We start from the raw sequence: 20600 nt of genomic DNA on the forward strand, positions 1-20600 counted from the left end.
CGATGTGATTAATTTAGAAAACTGAATAAATAAGTAACCTAAAAAAGGTATTAGAAATAAATGTAAAACGTATATATACTTCCTTAATGGGAATCAAGTTCTGGCAGACTCTGCACTGGTGCCTGCCAGAAACACTACGGAGAACTGGATACATCTCTTTCAGCTCCTCTCATCTCCAGCACCCAAGGAGAGGCCAATGTGCAGGCTCTCTGAAACAAGACGTAGAGGGGGGCTCCAGAATTGAGCCTATAGACCAAGGCCCAGTCTAATGTGTTGAAGTGTTTATATCCACTCATTCACCCATGGCCTGCTCATACAGATTATTTGTACTTCTGGCAAGAATAATTTGTACAGGGTCTGGTGCTGCTACTATCTAGGCTGCATGTACATATTAATATAGCTTTAAAAAAGTCTAAACATACTTGTTTTGGGGGCTATTTAATGTATATTTAGAACTGAGTCTCAGACTTATATTGTTTTCTAAAAACAGAAAGCAGTAACTTTTCACTGCCTTTTCCCATTAAGTGTTAGTTGACACCATATGAATGCACTGGGCAGCTTGAGTGATTCATAAAATACAGTTTGTATTAGAGAAGGTGTAAAAATAATCTATTAAAATTGTTCTGTCTCCTGAGGGTCTACACACACCACTGTTGTCTTTTGTGTAGTTGAAGTGTTTTATTCCAGCCAGTGTTGAAAAGATGGGGATAAGGATTTTTGTAATCTAGATTTAAGAAAAGAAAGATACAGTGGATCCTGAATATTGTAAACATATAAATATAGATAGCAATTTGTGACAATAAATCCACAGTGCACATCTTTCAAAATGGAAATTAATTGAAATTATGTTTGCAGATCAAGTCATTAATTATTCTGTTTTAGCATTAATTATTGTGGTATTACATGGGACTTCAAATTGAATTGTAGACTCGTAATATTTTAAAGCTTTTTACAAGGTAGAATTAGCCTATTTATCAGTATGTAGTCTAGCCCTTTTCATGTCCATAGAGCTTTGACAAATATTAACTAATTAAGCAAAGCAACTAAAGCAAAACCATTTTTGTTTTAAAAGAGCAATGAATGACATTATGGTCCTAATTTTCTAAGAGTCTCAAACTGATCTCTAATTTTCTTGCCTGAAATTTTTCAGCCACAATCAGTTGTGTGCATAAGTAAATAGAGAGATGACATCTAACAACCTTTGCAGCCTGCAATTCAGTTAGTTAGACATGCAAAGCTGCAGGTGCAAAATTTTGCTCTGTGTGTATGTACATAAAGTTAGATCTCCTTCACAAGTTAAAAAAAATCTTACATATGACACTTGTGATAAAAAAAGGATATGGTATGTTCCATTTCTCTGGCAAAATTATTAAATTGTAAATAATAATTTACATTTTAAAAGAGAGACAAATTGGAAAAAGTCCATAGGAGAGCAACAAAAATGATTAAAGATCAGGAAAACATGACCTATGAGGGAAGATTGAAAAAATTGGATTTGTTTAGTCTGGAGAAGAGAAGATTGAGAGAGGACATGATAACAGTGTTCAAGCACCTAAAATACTGGTATAAAGAGGAGGGTGATAAATTGTTCTACTTATCCCCTGAGGACAAGACAAGAAGTATTGGACTTAAATTGCAGCAAAGGAGATTTAGGTTAAAATAAGGAAAAACTCAGTAACTATAAGGGTAATTAAGCACTGGAAAAAATTACCTTCATCCACAGGTTAGAACAGGCTAGACAAACAGCTGTCAGAGATAATCTAGATAATATTTGGGGCTTGTCTACACTTTCCGGGGGGATCAACGAACAGTGATTGATGCATCAACGGTCAATTTAGTGGGTCTTCACCCACTAAATCGACCGCAGATCACTCTCCCGTCAACTCCTGTACTTGACTGGATTGAGAAGAGTGGGGGGGAGTCGACATCGCATAGTGTGGACCCCGCAGTAAGTAGATCTAAGTAAATCTAAGCTAGGTCGATTTGAGTTACTCTATTCACGTCACTCAAATTGCATAGCTTAAATCGAATTTCCCCTGTAGTGTAGCCAAGGCCTTAGTCCTACCTCTGTGCAGGGGAGTGGATGTCCTGTCAAAGTCCCTTCCAGTATTACATTTCTATGGTCCTCTGATTCTGTAATTATTTTGGTTCAGTGTTATGAAGCCTTCCCATTAAGAGGATTGGCCTTTTAAAATGCCACTTAATTCCCATAAAACAACTGAGTAATGAAATAATAAATGTATTTTTCAGGAATATATTCATTGAAAGTATCACAGCCCGGGAATTATCTTAACTGAACAGCCGCACCAACAAAAATATGTTTTCTTTTCTTTTTTTTTAGGGATGCAGCCGTTTATTAGTGACAGTGGATTTAAACTTGACTAATGCAGAATTCATCCAGTTTTATTTCATGTATGGATGTCTGATAACTCCTAACAATCGGAACCAAGGAGTTCTCCTGGAATACTCTGTGAATGGTGGCATTACTTGGAACCTCTTAATGGAAATTTTCTATGACCAGTTCAGCAAACCCGGGTTTGTAAATATATACTTCTACTAATTCATTCTTTTGGATTTTTCATAAAGAATCTGCCCCGATTGCTAATATTGCTATGTGTAAATAATCTTGCAAACATTTATATACCTGATTAACTTGTGTGATTACAGATAAGCATGTGTGTAAGTGTTGGCAGGATTAGGCTTTAAACATTAAAGCAGTATACCATCCATTTAATAAGATCGAGTGTGTGACAGCCAGTTACACTGGTGCATGGTTGACTATTATTCACCAGTAAATGTTAAAGTAAAACTATAGCTAGTCAGAAGAGTTAATTTGATTTATAAAAGTCTATACTATTTTTAACATACATTTATTTATCTTCTGATTTCTGATTTGCTAAAGCACAAAGCAGATCTGTTTTCTAAACAGAAGGTCTCTGCCACATTTAAGTCTTATTTTAATGCTGACGTGGGACTTAAGTGATGGACTGGCCTTCTGTGCACTAATGAATTACTTCCTACTACTACAAAGAATCAATGCCATTTTAACCCATGTCTGCATTAGTCATTTGCTATAAAGGAAATAAGGTAGTTGCAATAAAACATTGTTATATAATCAATGTCTCCAGCTTTAAAAATAAACATCTTGATTAACTTTAACATCAAATTAATATCTTGATTCCATTTCAGCATATAATTTCTTGAAATGGTTATGACTCCCTGATTCTCTGCCTGGCTCTGGAGCAAGTTAGAGCAGCCATGGGGTAATGCTAAACCTGCATTACTGGCAGTGTTCCCTAAAGGGACTGTCCACTTAAGCATACCCAGTACACACCATACTCTGGCTACTTTTCCTCGCAGTCCCTTTCCACTCATAATACACCGCCTGTGCCACATGCTGCTGGGACAATGAAATAAGAACCAGTCTTAAAGGCTCTGGGTCCATTGAGGAATCTCCTACAGTGAGGAAATCTCCAGCAGGGAGAGCTAGGGTTAGATTCCGCCCCTTTGCACCCTAGGGCAAATAGGATGGACTTGGTCAAAGAATCTGGCCCAGCGTTGTTTAAAAGCCCCATTCAACTACTTATTTAAAACTTTGTTTTTTTCTTTTCAAAATTCAAGAGATTAAAATGTGGCTGTCACATGACTTATCTCCATTATTACATTTTAGCTTTGTGAACATTCTCCTCCCTCATGAGGCCAAAGCTCTCGGAACCCGTTTCCGCTGGTGGCAACCTAAACATGACGGTTTAGATCAGAATGACTGGGCTATTGACAATGTGCTGATATCTGGCTCTGCTGATCAGAGGACAGTGATGTTAGACACTTTTAGCAGTGCTCCACTCCCACAACACGAACGCTCTCCTGCAGATGCAGGACCCATTGGGAGGATCGCTTTTGATATGTTTACAGAAGACAAAACGACAGGTAAAAATTTGATATTGATCAGACCCAAAGAGCAGGAAGTCAGTACAGCTACTTCTAAATCTGATCTTGTTGGTTTCACCACAATGGATGTCAGAGCGCTCCCCGCAGCTTACCGCCCCAGGCACGCGCTTGGAACGCTAGTGCCTGGAGCCGCCCCTGACTTTCATATTTGTTTTCAAGTGAATGAACATTGGCTGTTCTATGATGATTGCTCATTTGAAAGATTCTGTGATTCTCCTGATGGTGTTATGATCTGTGGTAGCCATTATGGCAACAACATGTAACAAACTGCTTTTAAATCTACAAACTGTACGTGGAGGGAAAGGGGGAAGTAAATGTGGGATGGAGGAAATACAAATTTTAAAGAAATCTTGCAGTCAGTTTTTCAAATAACCAATATTTTATACAAAATGGTTTCTTACTAGTGAAATCACTTATGAGACATTTCTCTGCAAAGAAAAAGAATTGTCAAGATTTTTTTTCTTATTTCTGCACCATGTAGCACAGCAGAATTTTCTGTTATTGTTTCCAGGAACAAATATTATTTGACTGAATGCCATATTATTCTAAAAGGATTTCCTATTTTGCAGACATTTGCTAGCAATGATTTTTAAAATACTTACCCAGGGGATAAAGTTGTTGAGTTACAGCTAGTAAAATATAAATAAGGAAATATTTGTGCATGCTAGTTGGACTAATTAGTTGAAGGTACTGTGGTATTGCTTTGGTCACACATGCTCTGATTCTGCAGTTGACTCCACATTTGCAGACTTCTGCATTCACAGATCTCCATTCGACTTACAGGGGTTTGCCCACACAGAGTCAATTGCAGGATCTTCACTTTGTTTTAAGAAGATAATATTATTTAGTACTGTATTATTATATAATAAGACAACAATGTCATGTATGCCATATAATTGCAAAACATTGTGAGCAATTCTCAGGTCCTTAATTCTTATGCATTGAAAATTATGTGAACAGGTTTATGGTCAGAGAATAGCATGATCTGTTCTGAATGTTAAGTATAGACATATGGGAATGGTGGATTCTAAAGTACTCTGGAATTTTTCAAAGAACAATACTAAATAGTTTGTACATAGTTAAAGACTTCATCCATTGCTCATCTTTAGTGGTTAACACTTTACTGTTTTCTATAGGTAATGTTGCAGTTATACAATATTCAGGGGCGACTCTAGACATTTTGCCACTCCAAGCACGGAGGGTCCGCTGAAGCTGCGGGACCAGCAGACCCTCCGCAGTCACACCTGCGGGAGGTCCACTGAAGCCACGAGACCAGCGGACCCTCCGCAGGCAAGCCACCAAAGGCACCCTGCCTGCCGCCCTTGCAACGCTGGCAGAGCGCCCCCCATAGCTTGCCGCCCCAGGCATGCACTTGGAACGCTGGTGCCTGGAGCTGCCCCTGACAATATTGACTTTCATATTTGTTTTCAAGTGAATGAACATTGGCTGTTCCATGATGATTGCTCAATTGAAAGATTCTGTGATTCTCCTGATGGTGTTATGATCTGTGGTAGCCATGATGGCAGAGAAGTTTATGCACTCACCCATGACCTAACTCCTACAGAAAGCTGGATTATGCAGTTCAAGGTAAAATCTTTATAATCTAAATATTCTGCATAATTATACTAGAACAGCCTGTTTTACTCAGAGCAGGACAGATGTACAAGAAACAGTCTGATATGTGTTGCATAGACCAGGATGTCTGCACCACTTCCCCCTACTGAAAGGAGTGGCACTGCTCACGTATTGTTATTATGTCACCCTCCAGTGGTGACCTACCAGCAGGCTGTCAGTGTTTATGTTATTGACAGGGTACAAAGATAATCCTGAGTTCTGGTTCCGATGGTGTAGGTGTGAGAACATGATGCAGCGATGGGATTTGTTACGGATACCCCAAGTGTGTTTTGTCATTTATGATTAATGAAGTGACAACTAACCAAAATTTACACATCAGATAATTCATTTGTCACCACACAAAGTTGGAGTAATTGAGCTTCATATTGTTTACTCCTTGGGGGTTGGGTGAGCCCACCAACAGGCTACGGGGCTAGAATATAGCTACGCTTCCTTTGTGGTCACTGTTCCAGCATGTGGGTTGAAAAAGCAGCCACTTTCCCTCCACATCCCTTTAATGAGGATTTGGAGCTGCTGAATCACTGTAAGTTGGTATGGCAACTTCCACCTTGTCATGGACTTTTCACTAAGAGGGGAATGTCACCCTTTATTAAACATTCCCCTGTGGAATATTAGTATCTTAACCTTTGCTGTAGTGGGATAAAAATAGGATGAGTGCAGCTTGCATGGGAGGTACTATGATTTGATGGATAATACACCAGACTTGGGAGTCATGAGATCAGGGTCCATTGATTTGTAATAGGATTTTGGACTCAGTTTCCCCATTTGCACATTGAGATTAATGAGATTTATGGATGACAAGTGCTATATTAGTGCTGCTAACTGTTACTACTGTAACTTAAAGCATAACCTCCAATCAACTTTCTTGCTGAAAAATCTTTAAACTGCAATCATCCCTCCAGCTCTTTATTGATAGTAAGAACTATTACAATATCAACTTACATATGCTTTTATGTATATTAGATTTCTGTTGGATGTAAAACTTCAGAAAAAATTGCACAGAATCAAGTCCATGTGCAATATTCCACTGACTTCGGCGTGAGTTGGAGCTATTTAGTTCCTCAGTGCTTACCTGCAGATCCAAAATGCTCTGGGAGTATTTCACAGCCCTCTGTATTCTTTCCAACGAAAGGATGGAAGAGGATAACTTATTCACTGCCTGAAAACCTAGTGGGCAAGTAAGTACGAAACAACTACTCACAGTATCTTTGGTTCAGTACAGAATTAAAGGGGGGAGTAAATAGTCTGAAAACCATGCTATGTGTACACTTCCTTATGCAAAAGATCTGCTCCATGGCCTCAGTTCAGCAAGGTACGTAAGCATAGACCTCATTTTAAGCACCTGAGTAGTCCTATTAATGTCAACAGAACTATTCGCCTGCTTAAAGTAAGGCATGTGCTTAAGAATCTTGCTCAATTGGGGCCTCTTTGTCTATTTGGAGTCCTAAGTGCTGAGTGATTTTAAAAAGGGGTTTATTCATCTATGCTCCCATTTTCTATGCAGGGCCAACATTGCTCTGTGAGAATGGGCTGGATTCTATTCTGGCTTGTGCAACACCAATGGGATTTTTAACTAGATTCTGATTGCATATGTTTTTCGGCAATACAGGTGCACAGCTGTAACTAAGGGCAGAGTTTGACCCACTGAATCTTTATGTAAAAGCAGCAAAGAATCCTGTGGCACCTTATAGACTAACACATTTTGGAGCATGAGCTTTCGTGGGTGAATACCCACTTTGTCAGATGCATCTGAGGAAGTGGGTATTCATCCACGAAAGCTCATGCTCCAAAACGTCTGTTAGTCTATAAGGTGCCACAGGATTCTTTGCTGCTTTTACAGATCCAGACTAACACGGCTACCCCTCTGATACTTGAATCTTTATGGTGAGCCAGAAAGAGCACAATTTTGGTTTAAGATACTTGGTTGAGTTTACAGAGCTAGAAATTGAGGGGGGGAGTTTTTTACTTGTAAAATGAGTAAACATGATGGAGACAGAATGAACACAGACTCTTATGATGCAACATTTACAGTCACTTTCCAGGGTTGAACCACTCTTCAGATTGACTGGGTGTTTATGTTCCTACTGACATCTTTTTTCCTAGGATGTCCTCCAAAGTTCAAGAATCCCCCCCAGCTCCATTTTTTCCTGTTCTTTTTTCCATGTGCCCATGTCACAGCAACTTTCTCTTTTACAGAAAAGGGTTAGAAGAGGTTGTCTTCAAAGCTCCACTCCAGAAGAGTTTGCGGGAAAGCACTGAAAAATTCTTCCTTCCCAGCAACTGAGTAATCTGCTTTTGCAGCACTCCAGCCCATGCCACCCTAGAAACAAGAGATCCATATCAGATTTCGTGTTTCTTTGTGGCTTCTCTCGTCTCCTTAATACAGTTTTGCTGGATGACGCACTTTCAAAGGAACAATAGAAGAGATTTGGCTTTCTATAAACATAGGGCAACAGAATGCTAGACATCATTTTAAAAGGCCCTGATCCTAAATGTGTCTGATTTTATGCCATGAATATTATTTGTGTTCAGTGGGACTACTCACAGGATTAGGGCCTAAATCAGAAGATTTATACTGGAGTTCAGATGAAACATCTCTTTCTGTTTTAAAAGAAAATAAAACTTCTTTAAACTGAAAACAAGAAATTTGCATTTTATTTAGTTATAATCTAGTATAGTTTAAATAATATGTTAAAATGGAATGCTCAGTGTCAATTAGAGGAATGATATGCCGTAAAGAAACATTTTAATTAACATATCTCCTGTTACAAAAGTGTCTTATGATTTGTTACTCCATGCAGTGCTGTTCATAAGTGTATGTTTATAGTGTACATTTTTCATTTGTGTAAAGTTATCTTTTTATCTTTATCTGTTTTTCTTCATTCTTGTATGTATAGTCCAGTGAGGTTTAGGTTCTATCAGAAGTACTCAGATATTCAATGGGCCATTGATAATTTCTATCTGGGACCTGGTTGTTTGGACAACTGTAGAGGCCATGGAGACTGCCTGAAAAAACAGTGTATCTGTGATCCCGGGTACTCTGGTCCAAACTGCTACTTGACCCAAACTTTAAAGGTAAGTTAAATGCATTTGGTAGTACTGCAAAAGTTTGTTATAGAAAAATTGAATCAGAGGAGCTTTTAAAAAAAACAGATGCACCCAAACTGGAATGTTGGGTCTGACTCCTCTCAGACTTTGGAGATCCTCAAATTTACATTCAGATCTGAACTGTACAGCTCTGGATCATCTATTTAAAAATATATCATTTCTGTATTGGTATCTAAAGAAATATCACCTTATCACTAACACCAATAATTACACTATATTTTCCTTCTGAAGTAAAAAAACATTAAACTGCTATTTAACAGTTGCAGTACATTGCTGTGTGTAAATGAACAAAACAGTTCTCAAATACAATACTAATAAACCTGCTGCTAGTTCCTGGACACAACTGCTGTTGCAAATACACCGCTTCCTCGCTATAACACCACCCGATATAACACGAATTTGGATATAATGTGGTAAAGCAGTGCTCCGAGGGGGTGGGGCTGCGCACTCCGGTGGATCAAAGTGAATTCAATATAACACGGTTTCACCTATAACGCAGTAAGATTTTTTGGCTCCTAAGGACAGTGTTATATCGAGGTAGAGGTGTACCAATAAATTTACCAAGACCAAGTATAGAAAACTCATCTTTATAATAAAGAGGGAGACACAAATAAACAAGGCACTGAACTCCAGGTCATATAAAATTAATTTAAGTAACTGATAAAGTTTCATATAGTTGTAATTTTCCACACTTGTACTCTGCATCCCAGGTTAATAAATTACTGCAACAAAAGGTGTAATGGTATTTGTGTGGCTGAAGATACTTAGATTTGAGATGATGGTGTGGAGGCGGGGAGGGCTAGCTCAGTGCTAAACCCACGGTGGTGAGTTCAGTCTTTGAGGGGGCTATTTAGGGAACTGGGATTAAAAAAAACTGTCTGGGGATTTGTCCTACTTTGAGCAGGGGGTTGGAGTAGATGACCTCCTGAGGTCTTTTCCAACCCTGATATTCTATGAACATGCACAAACATACAGCAAAAGAGTACAGTGTAGGCAAAAATATATTTTTAGGACTTTAGCAGATGTCTCCAATTTAAAATACTGTTTATATTTTGAGGAAAAAACTTTAAGAATTCCCAAACTGTTTTCACATGACAGTATTCACCTTGTTCAGGCTTTCTGAACCAATTTATACATGATAATGTATGTACATAATCTACAGAAGAGATAAGTTGGTTGAACCACATTTTTTCCAAAGGAAATGCAAACTACACAAGATTTGAATTTGTGTTATTTGAATTATTAATATTATAATTTATTATTATTAGTGATAATAGTAGTAGTATTTTAAGGTATTAGTTACATAAATGTAAATTAATACCACATCTTTATAGGAAATTGATCAATTTCCCTCCTTTCCACTAAGATTAAAGCCATTTACTTCTCATTTACTCAGTTTAAGGATTTACTTGCAAAGCATTATTGGTATGGCCATTTTACTTTTATTATCCTGCCAGAAGAGGTGACTCTGGCAACGCACCCCGCTAACATGGTGGAATATAGAAACAGGAGGAGCTCTAGATCATTTAAGGGTTACTTGTATACTAATTCCTTCATCTATGTCTTCATGTATTTGTTATTTTTTATTGATGCTGCGTGACTGGTATTTAATATAGCGTAAAATACTTACTCCATTGAAGTCAATGGGAGTTCTGCCATTGACTTCACTGGGGCCAGGATTTCATCCCTGATGTTATTTCAGCTCCCTGATTAACTAACTAAAACTTTTATAAATAGGAACATGGAACTTAGAGAGATTCCCAACTGAGCGCTGTACGAATACCTGTGGTACAAACCATTACATGAACATATATTCACAAGTAATCCAAGACTTTCCCTTTCCACATTCATTCTTGTGGCTAGCACATCACTTGTACAAGTACTTGTGGGGAAAAATATATAAAAGGGTCAAGAATTCCATCAAAATAAATAACCTTTTATTCAAAGTAATGTTTGTGAATATATATATTTTAGTAGCTGCACAGCACTGGTCAGTATATACCTATTTTTAAATATTTAGGGCTCAATTTCCCTCTCAGTACAGCCTCAGCCTGGCCTCCTTCAGTGTTGCAGGTGGTAATAATGTCAAACACAGTTTTGGGCTCACAATTGTGCACTGATACAGTCAATGTCATTTTAGATGTCTGACTACATGCTTATGTGCTCTGCAAGGCTGGGGCTGTATATTTGTACAGCATCTAGCAAAATGGGGCCTTGATCCTAATTGTGTGTCTGGGTTTTACCATAAATCAGATAATTGCAAATAGTAATTGCTCCCATATATCAGGCATTTGAACATCTAAATGACCCTATTTGTGCCCACAAAGCTATTGTGTCTGTAAAAGGCTGGTGACCCTTAACCCACACCAAAAAAAAAGGCAAAAAACATGTTACAGTTTACATGAGTATTTTAAACATACTTACATTTGCAGTGTTATTGTAACCATGTTGAAGAGAAACAAGGTGGGTGAGCTAATATCTTTTACTAGACCAACTTCTGTTGGAGAACGAGACAAGCTTTTGAGTTTTACATGAACCTAAAGAAGCGCTCTGTGTAGCTTGAAGGCTGGTCTCTCTCACCAATAAAAGATATTACCTCTCCCACCTTGTCTCTCTTAAACATACTTAGAAAGTCAGTTCTAGCTGGGTTCATTAGAAAAGCTAAAGAGTATGATGCCTCTTCATGGTTGTTCCTCAGATATCACATTCCTTCCTGCAGACTTTCCTAAAGGAGCGCTTTGACAATGAAGAAATCAAACCAAACTTATGGATGTCCTTGGAAGGTGGAAACACCTGTACTGAATGTGGGATTCTAGCAGAGGATACAGCTTTGTATTTTGGAGGTGATACCGTGAGGCAAGCTGTCACTCAAGACCTGGACTTGAGGGGTGCCAAGTATGTCATGTTACATAGTAGAATTTGACATAGCTAATAAGTTGTAATGGAGGGCTTCATTAAATAATAACAGAGCAGGAGATGAGACAGTTCAGTTGATGGATATTAGGAAATAGAGCCTTTTTATGCCCTGGCCACCACCAGAGTAGAGTCAGCTCAGGTAGGCAGTGACAAATAGTTCTTATTCTTATGGTCAATAGGGGACTTTTCACTGACTGTATGCAATGAGTTATGTTGTTAATATATCATTTGTGTAACACCCGCAGTATGCTCGCTGCTTTATAAATATATAGGAGAAGGTCCTTAACCTACCGAATTTACAATCTAAATAGACAATTTACAGACAAAGGTGTGGGAGAGTAGTGAGGAATTGGTGGTCTTTGTATAGTTTTTAGTGGACAGGTAACTACATCTCAACCTCACCACTACAATTGGCACTAGTTAGCGCATGGGTTGCAAGCCTCAGCAAAAAGGCTCAGCAAAAATGGGTATGGGGGAAAACAGCACCTCCAGAAGATTTTGGTCTCCTGGAGTGTATCACCAGCACATTTCACAAGCACTAAAAAAAAATTTTTTTTAAAAATAGCCAAGCAAAGTTGTTTACTTCAAAAATACAAATTGTGTTTAGTAATGCTGACTACAGGGGAACTGGATGTAATCCCATATATTGTTGTAGCTGGGAGGGGTATGCATTGTGTTGAAGGAAGACAAATATTCAAAAATAACTCTAGAGACTCACTCCTTTGCATCAAGGTGTGATACATAGCATCTAATTCAAGCCTATTATGAGGCTTCTGTAAAGTGAATATGAAGCATTTAACACTTCAACATGGCCCGGAGAACCTCCTCCTGAGGTCTCTCCTCACCCCAAATCAGGGGAATATGGGAAAGCATTGTATTTGCCAAGTATTTAAAGGAACAATTCTCAGTGGTAATTGGTAACAAAGAGCCCAGTCCTGGCAACGCTTACACACATGACTGGCTTTTCCTGGATAAGTAGTCCCATTGAAATATGAGAATGTAGCGAGGTCGAGACTTACTGGCGCAGTGCCTCCTGCTGGTCATCTCGGGAATTAGCTCTTTTTCAGCTCCAGAGCGCTTCCTTCTGACCAGTGTCTCACCTGCCTTAGGCCCCGTGTCCCTCCCAGACTCCATTACTCTTTTCCTCAGGGTTCTGCCCCAGCAGTACCCTCACACTCTGGGTCTCCCCTTCCAGGGGAACCCCCAACCCTCTAAACCCACCTTGCCTCGGTGGCTACTGCCAGTCCTCATCTAGCCCCCGCTCACTGGAGCAGACTGAAATCTGTAATGGCCACTCATCATTGGCAAGGGGTTCGGACCAGCTGCCTCTGCCTAAGCCCAGGCTGCAGCCTTTGCAACACCAGTACCTGTTTATTTATTGTGATAACATTGAGTTGTCCGGTGGCAAGATAGCTATGAAATATAACCTCTTGTTCACTAGCTAAAAAGGTTTTTACCTTATTTGTTTAACATACACAAGCAAGATATATTAGATGTGCAGCTTGTGTACACATGTAGTCCAGAACTTTAGCTGGTGTAAAGCAGCATATCTCCATTAAAGTAGGTGAAGCTCTGTCAATTTATAGAAACTAAAATATGGCCCATAAGATATAGGAGACGATGCATGTTAGTTTCATCTGTGCGCCTCAGTCTTTCACTTTAAATAAGGTCTCACTCCTTCTGCTGAATATTTGTATTTTTGTATATAGCTCTTCTCTTTCCTTCTTTGCGTTTTACTGAAATCACTTCTTATTTTCATTCAGTTCCCTGGTTTCCCTGCTTAATTGCACACACAAATTAATATTTTTGTGCACACAATTGCCTGTTTGCACCTGCAAAAACATATTTTGCAGGATTTATTCAGACGCTTATTTTTTGAAAAATTTGCACTAAGTAAACATCACTTTTCTTTAATAAAACATTTTAGTATATTATGCATTTTCAATCTGTTTGTTGGCAAAAAACTAATCTCTTGAACTGTGTTTGGCAACAAATCTTGCATATCGTTAGGATACATGATATTCTGTGAGTAACTACCAACATTTTTTCCTTCAGATTTCTACAATACTGGGGAAGAATTGGAAGTGAAAACAACATGACAACATGCCACAGACCAACATGCAGGAAGGAGGGAGTTCTGTTAGATTATTCAATTGATGGAGGCAAGTCAACATTTTAGTTGCATCTGAACAAACTTTTTGTGTATAGTCAAACACCATCATGTTTGAGAAATGTGCAGAATTAGATCTAACTTAAATATTTTAGGGCTAATTATTCAAAGCTGTAATCTACAGTTATTAAAGTTATACCTTGTGTGTTTTCCCCTCATATAAAATTGTCTTTGTTTCAAAAGAAACTAGACCTGGTACTTATACTCACATAAATAATCCCATTGACTTTAGTTTGACTAATCACATGAATAGCAATAGTATTAGGAGTTAAGGTTTTCTATCAAAAGATCATAGATATTATCTTATGACTTTATATTACCTTCCATTAATCTTTAGACAGTTTCCACCTTATGTTGCTTTACTAATCCTGAATCCTTTCATTATAGGCATATCTTGGATTTTGCTTCATGAGATGGATTATCAGAAATACATCTCAGTCAGACATGACTACATACTTCTCCCGGAACACGCTCTGACCAATACAACTCGCCTGCGCTGGTGGCAGCCTTTTGTGATTAGCAATGGATTTGTGGTTTCAGGCTCTGACCGTGCTCAGTGGGCACTAGATGACATACTAGTTGGAGGTGCTGAGATCAATCCCAGTCAACTAGTAGATACATTCGATGATGGTAAGGGAAGATGTAGTAAGCATTCTATTATCTGATTTCAGAAGCCTGTGTCAGCCTTTTTATTGAACTAAATAATTGTTAACTGAAGGTCTTTCAAATGCACATTTTAATTTATTTTTCAACTGTACATTGTTTTCTTTTTATAAACAATTACAAGGTTGATATTTTATTGATTATTTAGTTTTAAGGATTTTTTTATTTTACTGTGATTTTTTTTTAATCTATACTGTGATAAACTCAAGACAGACAGCTGCAAGGGAGGTGTAGGAATCAGTCTCAGAGGAGTAAAAGGCCCTCCTCCTTATCAACTGAGAGGCAACCACAGATCAATCAGGTTCAGCTGTGAAAAGGTTACCAAGGTAGCAAATTAGAATCAACTGAGGGGGAGCTACCTGAGGTTAATTAGGATCAGCTGATTCCAACTTGGGGCTGCCTGAGACCTTTTTAAACCTTTCCCTGGGAAGAAGGAGGGGGGAGAGAGCGGAGAGAGAAGGAGCCCTGCTCCCAGAGCAGCAAAACATTGAGACTCACCAGGAGCGGAGGCAGTACTCTCTCCCACAAGGGAGTAAGAATACGCTAAACAGGACGGGTGGAGATACGGGGAGCAGACTTCCCCTGTGTCCCAAGGGGGACTGCATTACCCAGGCCTGTCTCACCAGGGCTAAAAGCAGCAGAGGCTGGGGACACTGAGAAGGTGCCTTGCCACAATACATTTATAGGACAGTTCAGTTTATTTCATCTAACTGCCTGGATTTGGAAATTCCCATTATGCCATATTTTTTAATATACTAGTATTGAAACCAATTAAAGCTATCTGAGTAGGGCTAACACTTTAACTAAGACTCTTGGTTACTTGTTTAGCATATATCATTAAAATGTTGTAAATAATGTCTCTGTGGATTCAATACTAAGTCTACATGTTTTTTGAGACATTCCAGTAATTATATGTAACTCATGTTAATAGAAGGCATTTCCCATGAAGAAAACTGGAGTTTTTACCCTAATGCAGTCAGGACTGCTGGATTCTGTGGCAACCCTTCATTTCACCTCTACTGGCCAAATAAAAAAAAGGACAACACACACAATATCCTGTCCTCCAGGGAGCTCATTATACAGCCAGGATACATGATGCAATTTAAAGTAAGGAAACCCTTCTCTTTATCCAAAGTAAAACATACAATAAAAATTCACCTAATTTGTCTGTGGAGTTTATTACAGTTTCAAGTAGAATATAAAATTTTGTAGTCTGTTAAATATTTAATGATAACTTGTTTGTTGGAATGCAGGGAAATACAGTAATAGAAACAATAACATGGGTTCAGAATGATTGCATAATGTATGCAGTGTGGTAGCCATGTTGGGTCCAGGGTATTAGAGAGACAAGATGAGTGAGGTAACATCTTTTGTTGGACCAACTTCTGTTGGTGAGAGAGACAAGTTTTAGAGCTTATGCAGACCTGAAGAAGACCTATGTGTAAGCTCAAAAGCTTGTCTCACCAAGAGAAGTTGGTCCCACAAAAAAGATATTACCTCACCCACCTTGTCTCTGCATAAATGTTAGTTCAAGCCAGGATGGAATGACTGTCCCTGTACTAGGGGTTGCTAAAGATATTGATTGCCTGATTGCTCTCTGTTGAAGTGAGTGGCAACTGGGTCTTATGCAGAACAACTATTCTTATTCTCATATCTAAGTGAGACGTCATTATAATAGCAGCTGCTGCATGGTGGGGACGGGGAGACAAAGACTGACTGAAACGGAACATTACGGCAAGATTAGTAAGTCCAGTAAGATGGAGATCTGGGGCATGTGCCTGCCATTGCCTATCAAAATGAGCATTGAGAAGAAAAAAACAATTCCTACCAAGGAACAGGCAGAAAATGAGATACAGAGTCAGAGTTGGGCAGAAAAATAACTAATGGGATATACTGAAAATCTGAAGGTGCTAAAAGTAATAACTCTTTTCGTTACTTGATCATCTATCATGCAAAAATGGTCTCGATAATAAACAAAGCACCACTTGATGTTACTCTTGATTTTTAACTGGACTTTTGAATGAGGCCAACACATTTTATAATCCATATAATGTAGCTATTAAATTATTATTGCTATTATTTATTTGCATTGCAGTAGTGCTCAAAATCTGCTAGGCATTTTCCAAACAAAAGGGAAGACCCTGACCCAAAGAGCACACAAGCTTAAAAAACTAAGACAGGATGTAACATATGAGCAAAGAGATAGGCTGATAGGCATATGTGTCTTCCTAGTTATATTTGCTTCTTGGTCTTTTGTTGTTGTTTTTAAGTGAAACACCCTGTTTTCCCTTTCTGCCACAAATTAACACCTTCATCTTTTCACACAGCCATTGCCAGTTTTAGGGCAAGTCTACACTACAGTGCTATATTGGCACAACTGCACTGATGGAGCTGCACCACTGTAGCACATCTGGTGAAGAATGCACTATGCCGATGGGAGAGCACGCTCCTGTCGACATTATTACTCCACCTTGGCAAAAAGCGGAGGCTATGTTGGCAGGAAAGCATCTCCCACCCATATAGCGCAAGTGCATCGCTCGGGTGAGGGTGAGGCTTTTTCATGCCCCTGAGCTACGTAAGTTAAATCAACTTAAGCGGTAGTGTAGACCTGACCTTAGATTAAATGTCTGTAATCCATTTCCTCACAACATTTGACCCACACACATAATCCACCACCTTTGAAGTTATCCCGGGGATGAATTTCACCTATTGTTACTATCATATACAAAGCGTGTAGAAAAGCCTTGTATATCAGCTTCACAGTTGGTCAGCTTACTCAGTCAGCCATATTTTACTTAGATTTTAGTGGGTGTGATCTGTGTTGATCCAGAGGAGATGGTACGTTCATATTATTAAGTTTGCTTCCCTTTGCTAAATTTTGCTCCTGACTTTCCTATATTTTCTCTCCCCTCCTTACTGCTACAGATTTTATTTCTAAAGTAAAAAAAACAGGAGTATTTGTGGCACATTAGAGACTAACAAATTTATTGAGCATAAGCTTTTGTGGGCTACAGTTTATTCTCAAATAAATTTGTTAGTCTCTAAGGTGCCACAAGTACTTCTGTTCTTTTTGCGGATACAGACTAATACGGCTGCTACTCTGTAATATTTCTAAAGTAAGGATTCAGTTCTCCTGTGTAGCTGCAGTGAAGGCACAGGTTTTGAAGCTGCTCAAATTCAGATATTTCTGTTTTTTAGCCATTCAGTAATATGTCAAGTGTACTGAAGTCTCTGAACTTGAGCATCACATAATGTCAAGATGAGTCATCTGTTTATTTCATCAGACATACAGCATATTTCTGTTTACAGAGCCTTTTAAAATGATTTAACCTGATGAACCTGAGTACACCCCAAACTGTGCAGACCAAGATTTTCATAAACAGTTACCTAAAGTTGAGTTCTTAAATCCATATTTAGGCACTTAAATAAGTGACCTGACTTTATAAAATTGTTCTGAGCATCCAGCAGTTTACATTAGCTTTCATGAGAGCTGCAGGGTGGCCAGAACTTTGAAAATCTAACTATTCATGTAAGTCACTCACTCACTCATGCCCGTCACCCCAATCGGGGTATGGGCTGCCAACCACAGATCTCCAGATGATTTAGGAGCCTAATGTTAGGCACCTGTTGTTGAAAATCTTTTCCCCCAGTTCCAAATGCATTCTAAGCTCTAGTACCTAGAATGGCACTTCCCTTTCTATTATTGTACATTAGAATACAAAAAGTGGACACTAGTCTCAGGTTACATGGTATAAAAAGGCCCAGATGTCATTATTAATATTTCCAGTCTTATGCAAAGATCCACAAAGGCAGCAATGTTTGAAGTGGTGTGCACTTTGGTTAAAGTGTGTTTTTGTTGTGGTGTTGGAGTTTTTAGATCTAAGCTTGCAGTCTTTTAATTCTGTATCTTTAGAAAGAAAGGACAATTGACAGTTCATTATGTATTACTGTCATGGTATAAACCCCCACTCTGAACCTTAGCCTCCAAAAGATGGAGTACCAGCATGAGTTCCTCTAAGCTCAATCACCAGCTTAGTACTTGTAGCGCTGCCACCAACCAGGAATTCCAGTGCCTGGTACACTCTGGTCCCCCCAAAACCTTGCCCAGGGACCCCCAAGACCCAGTCCCTCTGGATCTTAACACAAGGAAAGTAAACCCTTTCCCTCACCATTGCCTCTCCCAGGCTTCCCCTCCCTGGGTTACCCTGGAAGATCACTGTGATTCAAACTCCTTGAATCACAAAACAGAGAGGAAAATTCACCTTCCCTCCTCCTCCTCTCTCCCCCTCCCAGATTCTCCCTGACAGAGAAAGTAATCCTAACACAGAGAGAAAATTAACCTCTCTCTCCCCCTTCCCTCCTTTCTCCCCACCAATTCCCTGGTGAATCTAGACCCCATCCCCTGGGGTCTCACCAGAACAAAAAACAATCAGGTTCTTAAACAAGAAAAGCTTTTAATTAAAGAGAGAAAAAACAGTAAAAATTATCTTTGTAAATTTAAAAAATTGAATAGGTACAGGGTCTTTCAGCTATAGACACTGGGAGTACCCTCCCAGCCTAAGTATACAAGTACAAATTAAAATCTTTTCAGCAAAATACCAATCTGAACTCCTTTCAGCCAAATACACATTTGAACTTCTTCCAACCAAATACACATTTGCAAATAAAGAAAACGAACATAAGCCTAACTTGCCTTATCTACCTAGTACTCACTATTCTGGACATATAAGAGACTGTACCAAAGAGATTGGAGAGAAACCTGGTTGCATGTCTGGTCCCTCTGAGCCCCCAGAGTGAACAACAACCAAACACTAACAGCACACACAAAAACTTCCCTCCCTCAAGATTTGAAAGTATCCTGTCCCCTGATTGGTCCTCTGGTCAGGTAACAGCCAGGCTTACTGAACTTGTTAACCCTTTACAGGCCAAAGAGACATGAAGTACTCCTGTTCTACTAACCCTTAACTATCTGTTTATGACAATTACTTTAAATGTCCTTTTGATCTCCCTGATCTACCAGTACCTGACACATTTTACTTGTGTTTCAGATTGTGGTTGGCTGTGAGGCAACTTCTTGTGGTGACCTGCACTCTGTAATGCTGGAATACACTAAGGATGCCAGGTAAGCTATCTCAATAATTTACCCCAGGACATTGCAAGATCAATGACACTGTACCTGGAGTTATATCTAATGAGCATATTGCTAGTACACACACACACACACACACACAAATGTCTTCAAAGTATCTCTTGTTTCAGTATGTCGTGCTCTTTGATAAAGGACTATAAATGTTGGGCTAAAACTATGCTGTACTAGAAGTCATGTGATGCTAATTTGCGGCTTAACTGGTGCCATTATTGTCTCCTGCAATGTAGTATACTAGGATGTATGAATTACTTCAAAAAGTGGGGCTGTACTTTGAGCTGAGATGCCTTTTGCATGAAAACAAGACCATGGAGCAAACCCAGGATAAAAGGGCTCTTCTCTGACCTCTAAAGGAAAGGACTAAGGAAAGGAATTCCCAGTCATAACCTATCATACTAGGTCATAGGGGCTCCTGGTCTCTGCTTCCCAAATCCCCTTACTTGCACAGGCGTATCACAGCATTTCCATCCTATGGGAGGTTACCATGGCTACACAAAGTTTGTAGACTTTCACACTTTATTTGTGATTACAGTGCATGGAAATTATTGCTGAAGACCATTTGTGGTTTTTTAAAAAGAAATATTGCCATGACCTCTAGTAGGTTTCTAACTTCCCTTTCATTATGATTTTCAGTTGTTCTAACAACATATTTTCTTTGCTTCCTACAGGACAGATTCATGGCAACTTGTCCAGACGCAATGTCTTCCTTCCTCATCTAATAGCATTGGCTGCTCCCCATTTCAATTCCATGAAGCTACCATCTATAACTCTGTCAACAGCTCCACATGGAAAAGAATAAGTATCCAGCTGCCTGATCATGTCTCCTCCAGGTAGGTTACCAAAAGGTCAGCTCACTTTGGAGATATCAAACTTCATCTGTCTAGTTGGCACTGTTAGTATGGAACAACTGGTGAATTTAAAGTGTCTCTCTTTTGTCTGGATTTGGAAATTATGCATAATGGACACCCTTGGAATTGCTTTTCTTTAATAAAAACTGCTACTGCTAAGGATTAA

At 39.0% G+C, this 20600-nt stretch overlaps 1 protein-coding gene across 1 annotated transcript in view; it reads left to right on the forward strand.

Annotated features, from left to right (window-relative positions):
• Positions 1 to 20600, forward strand: part of RELN (reelin) — a 484263-nt gene that overhangs the window by 441404 nt on the left and 22259 nt on the right. Inside the window, 11 exon segments of the mRNA XM_030549629.1 lie at positions 2342 to 2535; positions 3671 to 3927; positions 5381 to 5535; positions 6547 to 6761; positions 8481 to 8658; positions 11411 to 11586; positions 13663 to 13769; positions 14165 to 14407; positions 15372 to 15547; positions 19489 to 19562; positions 20255 to 20416. Of these exon segments, the coding sequence (XP_030405489.1) occupies positions 2342 to 2535; positions 3671 to 3927; positions 5381 to 5535; positions 6547 to 6761; positions 8481 to 8658; positions 11411 to 11586; positions 13663 to 13769; positions 14165 to 14407; positions 15372 to 15547; positions 19489 to 19562; positions 20255 to 20416 (1937 nt within the window).

This window comes from Gopherus evgoodei, chromosome 1, assembly GCF_007399415.2.
Source record: "Gopherus evgoodei ecotype Sinaloan lineage chromosome 1, rGopEvg1_v1.p, whole genome shotgun sequence".
NCBI lineage: Eukaryota > Metazoa > Chordata > Testudines > Testudinidae > Gopherus > Gopherus evgoodei.